Genomic DNA, 14,527 nt, shown 5'->3' with positions numbered 1-14,527 from the left:
AGGTTTGACTTGGTTGCTCAATTTTTATTCTTCCTAGTTAAGTCAGTCATGGATAAAGATGGGGATCAATGCTTCTTTGCGGGAAGAATGTGCTTTCCCCGGTCTAATATTATAAGACTTCTACTAAAAAAAATCCATTAGTCCAGAAGATCTGTTTTCATAGAGCAATCTGAAACATATTTCTAAGAAAAGATAATCAAAAGGTAAGGATGCTAAATGTGAGGAAGCATGTTCTATTCCTGGTGTAATTTAATAGGATTAAGAAGCCATTATATAACATTTGCTGTTTGCATAGCAATTGTGTACAAGACAACATGGTAATTATATAATCTCTTCTACCTATTTATCTAAATCTGGACACTCTTAATTTTTATAGAAAGGACAACTCCATATTTTATTGTAAAAAACCACACATTTAAAGGTTATAAACATTTCTGTTTCTTCAATAATCAACAAGAGCTAGTAATATTCTTTAAAAGTTATCTGAGAAATTATACTCTCCTTGCAAATTTCATTTGTTAAAAAGCAAACAAGTACAATTTACATAATTCTTATGCTAGAGAATGGAAGAGAATGGAAGTACATTCTCTTCCATTCTCTAGCATAAGAATTATGTAAAATTATGTAAAATTATGTTTCTTAATTTTGCTTCAGATGTGAAGAATGGATCAAACAGAAAATCACTTCTTATATAGTTTTCTATTTAGAATCTTCTTGCAAAGACATACTTTATTTCATGCATTCATAAAATGGCTAGCTGACCAGGGTCTTCTGGCCCATACCCAGTTTCTGCATGCTGGTGAGCACTAGACTTCCCAAGGCACCCCCCACCCCAAGGCACTACTGCATGGTTGTTGAATGACTGCAACAAGACAAGCAAGGCAGCCAACATTGACTTGTTTGATGACCACAATGACTTACAACCAAATTTACAGCCTCAGTTGTGGTCATAAGTTGAGGACCACCTATATTTTACTACAACTGTTAAATGACTGAAATACAGAAGTTGAAGAAATGGAGAAATCTAGAATAAGAGAAACTCAACAGTACAAATCACAGATTAAAGGTATTTTGCAGAGAGAATCCATTGTTTATTGCCCAAATTTATTTTAAGCAACATTAACATGGATTTGACACTTTGCTATCATTGACATGCAACTTTGGAATAAAATCAACTATATAGCAGTAAACTGGAGATGGAGAAATGCAATCTAAATCAGATTGCTTCTAAGTACAAACCATGAACTATTTTTGTCAAATATATGGTTTCTATTTCCAAAATTGAAAAAGTAAACATGGAGATAAGCTGCACATGAAGAAGCAATTAGTGTCATAATCTAGTCTTCTGAGGTAGAAGAGGCAGTTTGTGATAACCATTCTATATTAACAAATGCGGAAAAAGATTTTGTATCTTAGGAACATTGGAAAAGGAGTCCGGCAAGGCTGTATACTGTCACCCTGCCTATTTAACTTATATGCAGAGCACATCATGAGAAAGGCAGGGCTAGATGAATCAAAAGTTGGAATTAAGATTGCCAGGGGAAATATCAACAACCTAAGATATGCAGATGATACCACTCTAATGGCAGAAAGTGAAGGAGAACTAAAGAGCCTCTTGTTGCGGGTGAAGGAGAGTGCAAAACTTGGGTTGAAACTTAACATTAAGAAAACCAATATCATGGCATCCGGCCCTCTCAATTCCTGGCAAATAGATGGGGAAGAAATGGAGGTAGTGACAGATTTTACTTTCCTGGGCTCCAAGATCACCGCAGATGGGGACTGCAGCCAAGAAATTAAAAGACGTTTGCTCCTGGAGAGGAAAGCCATGGCAAACGTAGACAGCACACTAAAAAGCAGAGACATCACCCTGTCAACAAAAGTGCGTATAGTCAAGGCTATGGTCTTCCCAGTTGCAATGTATGGCAGTGAAAGTTGGACCATAAGAAAGGCTGAGCGCCAAAGAATTGAGGCCTTTGAACTATGGTGCTGGAGAAGACTTCTGCGAGTCCCTTGGACTGCAAGGCGATCAAACCGATCAGTCCTAGAGGAGATCAACCCTGACTGCTCTTTAGAAGGCCAGATCCTGAAGCTAAAACTCAAATACTTTGGCCACCTAATGAGAAGGAAGGACTCACTGGAGAAGAGCCTAATGCTGGGAAAGACTGGGGGCAATAGAAGAAGGGGACGACAAAGAATGAGGTGGCTGAATGGAGTCACTGAAGCAGTAGGCGTGAGCTTAAATGGACTTCAGAAGATGGTAGAGGACAGGAAGGCCTGGAGGAACGTTGTCCATGGGGTCACAATGGGTCGGACACGACTTTGCAGCTAACAACAACAACATCATCTTAGGAACTAGAAAGATCATTCTCTAAACCTATACCAAAAAGGGGATATGTAAAAGATATGCCAATTACCTATTATAATAATTCCTTATATGATTTATTTTTAATACAATTTATAGGCCACTTGACTCCCAACTACAATTAAAAAGTAAATCAGAAAGACAAAAGTGAGTTCATGAGCAGCCATAAAGGGTCAGTCATAAAGGACTCAAATGTCTATACACTAATGCACAGAGTATGAACAGTAAGCCGGGTGAACTAGAAATTCAGGTAAATGAGGGCAGATATGATATTGTTGCCATTACAGAAACATGGTGGGATGAAACCTACAAATGGCACACACAGCTAGAGGGATTTAAACTATTTAAAAGAAACAGACTAAACAAAAGAGGAGGTGGAGTTGCTCTATATATAAGAAATAACTTTATCTGTACAGAAATAGAGCACAACGACGAAAACTGTAAACTTGAATGCATTTGGGTCAATATAAAAGGGGGAAAAATGACATTGCCATAGGTGTATACTATAGGCCACCCAACCAAGCAGAGGAAATAGATGAACTTTTTGCTAGTCAGCTAAGTAAGGTATGTAAGAAGCACATCACAATAGTAATGGGGGATTTTAATTACCCTGATATCAACTGGGAGACAAACTCTGCACCAAGTGGAAGATCAAACAGATTCCTGACAAACCTAGCAGACAACTTTCTCTCCCAAAAAGTAGAGAAGGGAACTAGGGGATTAGCCATATTGGATTTAATTCTCACAAACAGAGATGAAATGATAGAAAATGTTGAAGCCACAGGAACTTTGGGGGGAAGTGATCATGCAATATTGGAATTCAACATTCTGGAGGCACAAGCAATAGAACACAGCCAAACTAGAGTCTTGGACTTTAAAAGAGCTAATTTCAATAAACTTAGAGAGACCATGGGAAGAATTCTATGGATGAGAATCCTAAAGGGGAAAACAACTCAAGAAGCTTGGGAAATTTTGAAAAGTGAGGTAATAAAGGCCCAGTCTAGTACAATACCAACAAAGAAGAAAAATAACAGCTCTCAAAAGAAACCAGCATGGCTGTATAAAGAACTCTCTGATAAACTGAAAGATAAAAAGGACAAGTATAAGAATTGGAAAGAGGGGCACATAACTAAGTCAAAATATCAGCAAATAGCCTGTGCCTGCAAAGATGAAGTGAGGAAAGCTAAGGCTCAAAATGAACTAAGGCTTGCAACCAAAGTCAAAAATAAAAAAAAAATGCTTCTTTCAACATATAAAAAACAAGAAAAAAGTTAAGGAAATGATTGGTCCATTAGTGGGGGAAAGTGGCAAGAAGGTGACAAGCAATAGGGAGAAAGCAGAACTATTTAACTCGTTTTTTGCATCTGTCTTTACACAAAGGGAAAAAACAGTCCAACCTACCAAAACCAGTGCCATAAAAAACAGAATAGAAACACAAGTTAAGATAGGCAAAAAAATGGTAAGTGAACACCTGTCCAGCCTAGACGCGTTCAAATCACCAGGATCAGATGGATTACACCCCAAAGTTCTCAAGGAACTGGCAGACGTGATCTCAGAACCACTGAACTATATTTTTCAAAGATCCTGGAGCACTGGGGAACTACCAGATGACTGGAAGAGAGCTGATGTAGTTCCCATCTTCAAAAAAGGGAAAAAAATAGATCCAGGAAACTACAGACCTATCAGCCTGACCTCAATACCTGGGAAGATTCTGGAAAAGATAATAAAAAATGAATCAGCGAACACCTTGATGCAAACAAAGTCATCACTAAAAGTCAACATGGGTTTGTCAAAAACAGATCATGCCAGACAAATCTTACTACATTCTTTGACCAAGTGACAAAATTAGTGGACCATAGGAATGCTGTAGATATAATTTACTTGGACTTCAGTAAGGCATTTGATAAAGTAGATCACAACCTACTACTTGATAAGATAGAAAAATGTGGGTTAGATAGCATCACCACCAGATGGATTCGTAGCTGGCTGACAGGCCGTACTCAGCGTGTGGTCCTCAATGGAACTGCATCTACATGGAAGGAAGTGTGTAGTGGGGTGCCCCAGGGCTCTGTTCTGGGCCCAGTGCTCTTCAACATCTTCATCAACGATTTGGATGAGGGGATAGATGAGGAACTCATCAAATTTGCAGACGACACCAAGCTGGCAGGAATAGCCAATACTCCAGAAGATAGGCTTAAAATACAGGAGGATCTGGACAGACTCGAACACTGGGCACTATCTAACAAAATGAAATTCAATGGTGAAAAAAGTAAGGTTCTACATTTAGGCAGGAAAAATCAAATGCACAGGTATAGTATAGGTGGTACCTTGCTCAATAGTAGTAACTGTGAGAGGGATCTCGGAGTCCTAGTAGACAATCACTTCAATATTTATTTATTTATTTTATTTATTTTATTTTATTGCATTTATATATTTATATTTATATGAGCCAGCAGTGTGCTGCAGCTGCCAAAAAAGCCAACACAGTGCTAGGTTGCATTAATAGAGGGATAGAATCAAGATCAAGTGTAGTACTAATACCACTTTACAATGCTTTCGTAAGGCCACACCTGGAATACTGATGTATTCCAGATGTTGAGACTCTAGAAAGGGTACAGAGAAGAGCAACAAAGAAGATTGGGGGACTGGAGGCTAAAACATATAGGGAACGGTTGCTGGAATTGGGTATGTGTAGTTTAACGAAGAGAAGAGTGAGGGGTGACATGATAGCAGTGTTCCAATATCTCAGGGGCTGCCACAAAGAAGAGGGAGTCAAGCTATTCTCTAAAGCACCTGAAAGCAGGACAAGAAGCAATGGATGGAAACTAGTCAAGGAGAGAAGCAACCTAGAACTAAGGAGAAACTTCCTGACAGTTAGAACAATTAACCAGTGGAACAACCTGCCTCCAGAGGTGGTGAATGCTCCAACACTGGAGGTTTTTAAGAAGAGACTGGACAGCGATTTGCCTGAAATGGTATAGGGTTTCCTGCCTGAGCAGGGGGTTGGACTAGATGACCTCCAAGGTCCCTTCCAACTTCTTCTTCTTCTTCTTCTTCTTCTTCTTCTTCTTCTTCTTCTTCTTCTTCTTCTTCTTCTTCTTCTTCTTCTTTTTTCTTTTTTCTTTTTTCTTTTCTTTTTTCTTTTTTCTTTTTCTTCTTCTTCTTCTTCTTCTTCTTCTTCTTCTTCTTCTTCTTCTTCTTCTTATTATTATTATTATTATTATTATTATTATTATTATTATTATTATTAAATATATAAACCAAAAAACCAAACAAAAAAAATAATAATTCCCCCAAACCCCAATCAACCATCACCTTGCCCGAAGGCCTGGAAGAACAGTCAGGCTGTTTATAGCTTCTGAATGACATCAATGTAGAAGCTACCCAGATTTTGTGGGGAACATTATTTTACAAAGCAGACACCGCAACAGAGAGAAAGCATGTTTCTTGCATTCTGCCAAATACTGATCTATATGGCATTGTTTTCTTAGTCTGGTCTATCTTGTATGGCTGGCATCAGCTCAAAGTTTCAATATGTTTAACAGAACGAACACGTTACTTATTTCATTACTCTATATTTCCCATTCCTTAGCTTCCTTTATTTAACCTTAACTTTCGTATTTAATCTTCACACATTTTTCTTTTAATTTGAAAAACTGACCTCAATTAGTAACCTTACAGTTATACTGCTTCTTAATTGTCTTGACCAGCTGTATCATTTAGCATAATCTTTACTTTTGTTAAGAGGTTAACAAAGAATTAACATACAGTTTTATCAGTGCTTACATCAGAACTCTGAACTGATTTTCCAGGGAGGTTTCCAGTTGGATGTATAAGACTACAGCTTCAGCTAGTTCATTCCATTAAAAAGCACTGAATACAGCTTGTAAATAAAAGTGAAGGACAATATTAAAAATCATTACAACCCTATTTAATATTTTCTCCCAAATATTAATCTTTCTGCAAAATTTAATTTAATTTAATTTAATTTATTTATATTTCTATACCGCCCTTCTCCCAAGCTGACTCAGGGCAAGAATAAAAAACACAGAATTACAAAAGTTAAAAAATGATTAAATACATGCCCACTAAAAAAACAATTAATACATAATAAAACCCCAATAAAATACAGTAAAAACCCCACCAATCCCCTATCAGGCCAGGCCGGCTTGTTCGAACAAGTATGTTTTTAGATCGCGGCGAAAGGAGCGAAGATCGGGCGCCGTCCGGAGCTCAACCGGTAACTGATTCCATAGTTCCGGGGCGCCCACAGAGAAGGATCTCCCCCTGGGGGCCACCAATCGACATTCTCTGACCGGTGGCACCCTGAGGAGGCCCTCTCTGTGGGAACGCACAGGGCGGAGGGAAGTTGATGCCGGCAGCAGGTGTTCCCTAAGGACCCCTGCCATGTAGGGCTTTAGACACCATTACTAGTACCTTGAATCTCACCCGGAAGACAACTGGTAACCAATGCGGAGCAGAGGTGTAACATGGGAGTATCGGGAGACTCCCAACACAACTCTCACGGCTGCATTCTGTACCAGTTGGAGCCTCCGGGTGGTCCTCAAGGGAAGCCCCATGTAGAGAGCGTTGCAGTAGTCTAGACGAGAGGTCACGAGCACGTGGGTGACCGTGCATAAATCATCCCGGCTTAGATAGGGCCGCAACTGGCGCACCAGGCGAACCTGGGCGAAAGCCCCCCTAGTCACAGCCACTATGTGATCTTCCAAGGTGAGCCATGAATCTAGGAGGACTCCCAAGTTGCGAGCCCTATCTACGGGGGGTAATAGTTCACCCCCCATAGAAAGAGATGGAATATCCGAATAGACCCGGGATGAAGGTATGCAAAGCCACTCAGTCTTGTCGGGGTTGAGTTGAAGTCTGTTCCTCCCCATCCAGACCCGAACCGCCTCCAGGCAGCGGGACATCACGTTGAGGGCATCACTGGGGTGGTTTGGGGTCGAAAGAAAAAGCTGGGTATCATCAGCGTACTGATGATACCCCACTCCAAAACCACGAATGATCTCACCCAGTGGTTTCATATAGATGTTGAACAGGAGAGGCGAGAGGACCGACCCCTGAGGAACTCCACAAACGAGAGACCTCGCGGTCGACCTCTGCCCTCCTGTCAACACCGACTGCGAACGTCCCTGGAGATAGGAGGAGAACCACTGTAAGACCGTGCCTCCCACTCCCAATCCCCTGAGACGCCGCAGCAGGATACCATGGTCGATGGTATCGAAAGCCGCTGAGAGGTCTAATAGGACTAGAACAGATGAATATCCCCTGTCCCGAGCCCTCCAGAGATCATTCACCAGCGCGACCAATGCCGTCTCCATGCTGTACCCGGGCCTGAAACCCGATTGGTACGGGTCTAGATAATCCACTTCATCCAGGACCAGAGGGAGCTGATGCGCCACCACACTCTCAACAACCTTCGCAAGGAAGCGAAGGTTGGAGACCGGACGAAAGTTGTTCAATACAGCTGGGTCCAAGGCAGGCTTCTTGAGGAGAGGCCTCACCACCGCCTCTTTCAAGACGGCAGGGAAGCTACCCTCACTCAAAGAAGCCGATATAACTGCCTGGAACCAGCTGCGTGTCCTCTCCCGGGCTGCATAGACCAGCCAGGAAGGGCACGGGTCCAATAAACATGTGGTGGAGCTTAGCCTCCCCATAATCCTGTCCACTTCCTCCGGAGTCACAGAATCAAACTCCTCCCAGGTAATATCGACAAGACCGCCCGTGTCCTGATCGCCAGACTCTGCCCAGTCAGAGTCCAGACTGGTCCGAATCCGAGCGATTTTGTCCGACAGATGTTGGTTAAACTCCTCGGCACGACCCTGCAAGGGTTCCTCCCTCACCTCTTGATTAAGGAGGGAGCGAGTCACCCTAAACAGGGCGGCCGGGCGATTATCTGCGAACGCAATAAGGGTAGCGAAGTGATTAGACCTCGCCACCCTTATCGCAGCGAGATAAGTCCTAATATAGGCTCTTAGTCGCAATCGGTCGGATTCGGATCGGCTGGATCTCCAACTGCTCTCTAGGCCCCGTCTCTGACGCTTCATCTCCCGGAGCTCCACGGAAAACCATGGAGCTCGACGGGATCTGCACCGGGTCAGGGGCCACAAGGGTACAACCCGGTCAAGAGCCTCCGTGGCTGCCCTTTCCCAGGCTTCCACTAAGGCATCTGCCGAGCTGTGAGCAAAGGAGGCAGGTGGGGACCCCAGCGCTGCCTGGAACCTCTCGGGATCCATTAAGCGTCTGGGGCGGTACCATCTAATTGGTTCCACACACCCACGGCGGGGCGTGGCAAAACGGAAGACCAGCCGCAGGAGATGATGATCGGTCCATGACAGGGGCATAACAATTGGGGAGCCCCCACCAAGATCATCTAACCACCGTCCAGATAAGAAAATCAGGTCAAGGGTGTGGCCTCCCACATGAGTCGGTCCTGAAATTACTTGCGTCAGGTCCATGGCCGTCATGGAAGCCATGAACTCCCGAGCTAACTCAGATGATCCTCCCAGGGATGGTAGATTGAAGTCCCCCAAAACTATAAGTTTGGGAAACTCAATCACCAACCCAGAGAGGATATCGAGAAGCTCAGGCAGGGCTGCTGCTGCATGACTAGGCGAAAGGTACACCAGCAGCAAGCCCAACTGCGCACCAGGGCCACATCTCAGGAAGAGAGACTCACACCCAACTATCTGGGGAACGGTGGCCTCCCGCGGACACAAGGTCTCCCTCATAACCACAGCCACTCCCCCACCCCTACCCTGAGTCCGAGGCCGGTGTAGCACCCGGAAGCCTGGTGGGCAAAGATCAACCAGGGGGATACCACCCTCTGGGCCCAACCAGGTCTCCGTGATGCAAGCCAGGTCCGCATGCTCACCCTCGACCAGATCCCGGACGAGAGGAGCCTTATTAACGACGGACCTGGCGTTCAGGTACACTAGCCGTAGCTCAGGTGGCTGCACATCCTCGCTCCCGGAGCCTTGGGGTGAAGACAGAGGGTCGGAGCGCCTCACCGCTTGTAAATAGCGGGGATGCCCTCCCGGATGTCGATACGGCCCTCTGTTCCTACACCTGCTGCCATTCCCTAATGTCGTGGGAATAGGTAGTCCCACGACCCGCTCCAGAGCTCCGGAGGCAACCGACCCCCGCTCCCCCCTAAGCGATCAATCCCGGACCTGGCCCTCCCCCTTAACCCCTTAAATTTTTTTGCTAAAAAACAGATCAGGGGTCTCTTCCTAACAATAAACTGGAGACCCCAATCCATACCTGACCATCTCTCAGGGTCCCAACAATTGGGCCCGTCATCAAGAGGAAAGGTGAAAGAGAAGGCGGGACGCACCCAGGAGGGGGGAGTACCCCTGAGGGCGTATAAGTCCGTGTCAGAATAACGTAAGCGTGCCATAACTGGCCATGTGACTTCGGGAAGTGGCAGTCAGATGTTGAAAGATGATGTCATATCAGGAGGAGTATATGAGTCTAAAAACCGCCAGTCCAGCACCACTCTCCGAGTGGTGACTTAAACTGAAAAACATACACATATCATACACATGGATACACCCTAGAAAGTACTTTTATGTTATTACTCATCTGATAGGAAAAGCATCCTGTTTCAAATATCCTGAAAAAATGCCATAAACCATAAAAATATCACTCAAATTCACCTGATGGTTTCTTCTTGATACAGTGAGCTGACAACTGGACCTCCATATACAGCTTTTCCTTTCTTTTCTGATATCTGAAAGAGCAAACATAGTAATACTTGTTTATGCATTTTGATTCTGAAACTATACAGATCATGTTCAAGAATTATTCTATGGAATCATTTTCCCCTCTCATTTTCAGGTTATAACATTTAAGATCACAGAAACATACCTTGCCTTATCAGCAATGAAAAGCAAGCTTATAACTACGTCAGGATCCACCAGCTAGGTACCAAATATACCAAATAAGTATACATAATAATAAAATATTTTCGAGTTCATGAGTCTAGGAATGTGCTGTCATTATTAGAACTGAATTGAGTCCACTTTCATTCTTCTCCAAGCTTCTTTACTTTCAGCTTCCATTTAGACAGAAACCATGTGCTGTTAAATGTTCCATATTGTAAAATAAATACATTGTTAAACAAGTGCAGAAAATTATTTCTGAAATTGGTTGAAATGAGCATGAGGGAGGCAGCAATGAAGTGTCCCAGGCAGCATTTCAATGTCAAGCAAGTTAAGACTCAGGTGGAAATCTTACAATACAACGAGGAAATCAGGTTACTTAGTCTCTGAAACAGATCTTAAGAGACTAGTATGTGTGCAACTATTTGGTATTCTAATAACAGGAGATTTAATAGTTACAAATATGGAGAGATGAGTTCACAACAGGTAGCAGTCACTTGATTGACTGGCATGGAGGTTGTGGACATAATACACCACCTAAATGCTGGGAAAATGATCCATGTTACACATGCAGGACAGTTCTAGGGCATCAGCATGTGGAGCACAATATCCTTCTGGATTGCCTGCAGGCAGCTGAAGGCAACATTTTTAGGGTTCTGCTCCTACCTTAATTTCTTGATTTAACTGGGGGTGCGGGAAGACCAGGGATTGAGCCTTTGGGACATCCATTGTGGGGTTTTCCATCGTTTGAGCCTTTCTCCTATATTATTTGATATATGCATACAGCTATTGAGAGAGATCATCTGCTGGCTCAGGGTGAGTGTCACCAATATGCCAATGATAGTCAGTTAAACATAGCTATCCCAGGCTGAGACACAGATGTCGTGCAAGTTCTGACTCAGTGCCTGGAGGTGGTCAGGAAGAGTGAGACATAACAAGCTTGGACTAAATCCTACCAAGACTGAGCTGCTTGATGCCTGTAAACATTAAAGCAACCTTTTAACATCAGTCCCTGTCCTATTTCAGGTTGAATACGTACATGCCAAACTGACTTACAAATAGTTTACTAGTGAGTGGCAAGCAATTATTTACATTGCAGAGAACTGGTGAGTTTGCGCATTCTCTCTCTCACAAACACACTCGATTAATGTGGGAGAGCAAGTAGCCTGATTGTTGGCAGTTATTCTAACGTAGGCGGGCTTCAAGGGTGTTTCAATTAAGAAATACATCTCTGTTTCTTAAGGAGTAGAGAGAGCCTCTGTTTGGTACTTTGGGAAACACAATATATTCTCCATTTGTTTGTCTTTGGACCCTGGTCATCTGATTCTTCTGCATAACTATCTGCCTAGGTCAGTCAATGTCAGGTAGTTGACAGTTTACTGAATCTTTTTTTTTTTAAAATAATAATATTAAAGACTGATAAAAAAGAAATGATTGAAAACAGCAAAATTGGGAGCCCAGGCAAAATGTATATTTCAATGCAGAAAAGGGGGGATAATCATGAGGATACCAATTTGGCTGACAAATTCAGTCAAGATTATTTTTGCCAAACTGAGAAAGTCAAAAGGAAATATAAGCACTGGCAAAAAAAAAAGCCTGAGGAGTACATGGCTAGAAACTAAAAAGACAATTAAAAATTCTTCAGCTGCAATAAAAGCAGGAAACCGGACAGATATTTTTGGAAAAAATATTTTTGGAAAAAAGGGCCACTCCAAGAGATGTGGAGATATCACAGAATATGAATGAGTTCTTTGCATCTCACTACAGAGAACAAAAATTGGCAATTCAACCAATCTCTTGTGGTGTTCAGCACATTGCACAGTCTAGTCCCCCCTTTCTTGGGAGGAAGGGGAGGCTGCTGGAAGGCCACAGCAGTTTGTGCTGCCTGTTACCTCAACCTTTGGCTCCACTCTACCATTGATGCAAGTGTTTCAGGGCCACAAAATCTGGGTGAAAGTGGTTCATGTGCTCTCTGCCAGGGATGCTGAAACTGGGTCCTATTTTCTTGATGGGACTAGTCAAGGGGGCTTGAGAAGGCCATCACTGCTATTATCACCTAACATATGTTTGTTAGAAGAAAAGAAGCCACTAATTGGTGTTGCCAGATGCCCCACCTCATCCACTGCTTCCTCCAATGGCTGATGGTAGTGATTTGCAAACCCCACAGCCTGAACAGGAAGGACAGAGTATCTGGTGCTTGGTTATTTGGCCTCTACCTCCCTTGCCACCCTATCAAGCTGATTATAACTTTATATTCTATATAATCTCAATAACTCTGATGCCTCCTCCCCCAAAGTTCTCAGGGTAAGATGAGTTCTTTTTTCTGGCAATGAAATTCACAGTTTAAGATTGTTATCTATATAAAGTACTTGGAAATCATAAATAATAGTATTTTCTTGAATATTGATGGGAAATTAAAGTTTGGGGGGGAGAAAAGCAATAACAGGACATTGTTTATACAAGGACATTAAGTGCAAACGCAATCAAGATATGTATAGGCTAAAAATTATCGATAAATGTAAAAAAGATGTTTCTACTTAGTTGAAAATAAGAATTGTGTTTGCCCAATATAACAGATATTATTGGAAAGAGAGAAGAAGTATTTGATGTTCTAATATTAGACTTAAACTAAAAATTTATGTATATTACTGAATCATCGGTTAACCCAGACAACTCCTACAATGGTTTTGATTTATTAGGGGATACTGTACAATCAATTAGATGATTGAACATGGTGGAAAATAGATAACTTTTAGAAAACAGACCAATATTATAATCAAATAGATAAGATGTGTAACCAGAATATTAGACTTTAGTATGAAAAGGAGGAAAGGGAGAAGTTGAGATAAAGAAAACTTTTGGTCACCTAAAGATAAAATACTTGGAAATCATAAATGTTTTACTTTGAATATTGATGGGAAATTAAAGCCTGAAAAAAGCAATAATAGGACATTGATTGTATACAAGGATTAAGCGTAAACGCAATTAAGATATGTATGTATAAGCTAAAAATTATTGATAACTGTAACAAAGATGTTTTTATTTACTTGATAACAATAGGAATTATACTAGCCTAATATGAGATAACAGATATTAATGGAAAAAGAGAGGAAATATCTGATGTTGTAACATGACATTTATACTATTTATGTACACTACTGAACTATTGATTAACCCAGCCATCACATTGCTTTTTAAATATCTAATTGTAAAATGAGAAAATCAGTAAAATATTATATAAAAAAGATGGTTACCTATCATGGCTCTTTGCTCATTGCTTTATGGAAAGAGCTGGCATAATTAGGTTCATTAGGCCTTCTTTTTGCCCCATACCATTTCACTCTTGTGTTGAAGACCATAGGCATATTTAAACATACTTAAAAATATGTTTAAATATGCCTATGACCTTCAACATGAGAGTGCAATGATATGGGGCAAAAAGAAGGCCTAATGAACCTAATTATGCCAGATCTTTCCATAAAGCAATATGTTTTATGTTTAAATATGTTTAAAATATTGTCTTCATCAGTATTTTCATTAATGTTTATCTCAGTTGTTTTAGTTGCCTCTTTCTCTTCTGAAAAAATTAAAGCGCAATAAGGAGCATAGCCGTGGCATTCAATATACCATTGGCATAATGTTAGTTGGCCTCATATATGAAGAAAGAAAAGAACCTTGCAGAGAAGTTGCATTGCTGCATGTCTGCCAAATACTCAGAAAGCTTGTTCACTTATTAAAATGAAATTAAGTGGCAACTATGAAATCTAGATCAAAGCTGTTTTATACCAAGTTCTAATTGAATATAGATGTGTGGATTCCAAGGAGTAGTTGCTCTGATCACTAAGTCCTCATGCAAAAACAAAAAAGTTCCTAATATTTAAGACCTAAATTGTGCCTAGAAACACCATGGATTCTGTTTGGAAAGCCATGGCCCTTAAAAAGAGGGTAAACATTTTCCAAATATATTAATTTTTCATTCAACGTTCTTTGGGTTGCAAAGTCCTCATATGGGCAGTATATACTCATATACCGAAGACCTGTGTCTTCAAATCCATTGTATAAAGATACACTTTGCATGACAGATTCCAAAAATTTCAAAAGATTTGAGAAATCCTGGTTTATGTCTGTAATGCTTGGAAGAGACTAAGTAGCAATGATCAGGCATTGGGCAGTAAACCCTCATTGGTTCACTCAAAAGAACAGTGAAGGGTTGCTATTTCTGCCTCAGTGTACTGTTTTCTTCAATAAAAAGCATAGCTTGACT

The 14,527-nt window shown here is 41.5% G+C and overlaps 1 protein-coding gene across 8 annotated transcripts in view; it reads right to left on the bottom strand.

Annotated features, from left to right (window-relative positions):
* ACBD6 (acyl-CoA binding domain containing 6) overlaps positions 1 to 14,527 on the bottom strand; it is a 128,454-nt gene that overhangs the window by 80,554 nt on the left and 33,373 nt on the right. For all 8 annotated transcript variants that reach the window (XR_014026169.1, XR_014026170.1, XR_014026171.1 and 5 more), the window contains exon 4: positions 10,039 to 10,112. Coding sequence is in view for 4 of the 8 variants with exons in the window: in XM_081325780.1 (XP_081181906.1) it covers positions 10,039 to 10,112 (74 nt within the window). In the remaining 4 variants the exon portion in view is untranslated. The remainder of the gene's footprint in view (positions 1 to 10,038; positions 10,113 to 14,527) is intronic.

Source organism: Vipera berus, assembly GCF_964194415.1.
Source record: "Vipera berus genome assembly, chromosome: 3".
NCBI lineage: Eukaryota > Metazoa > Chordata > Lepidosauria > Squamata > Viperidae > Vipera > Vipera berus.
Note: the sequence above shows the minus strand (reverse complement) of the source record. Positions and strands in the feature narration are given on the sequence as shown.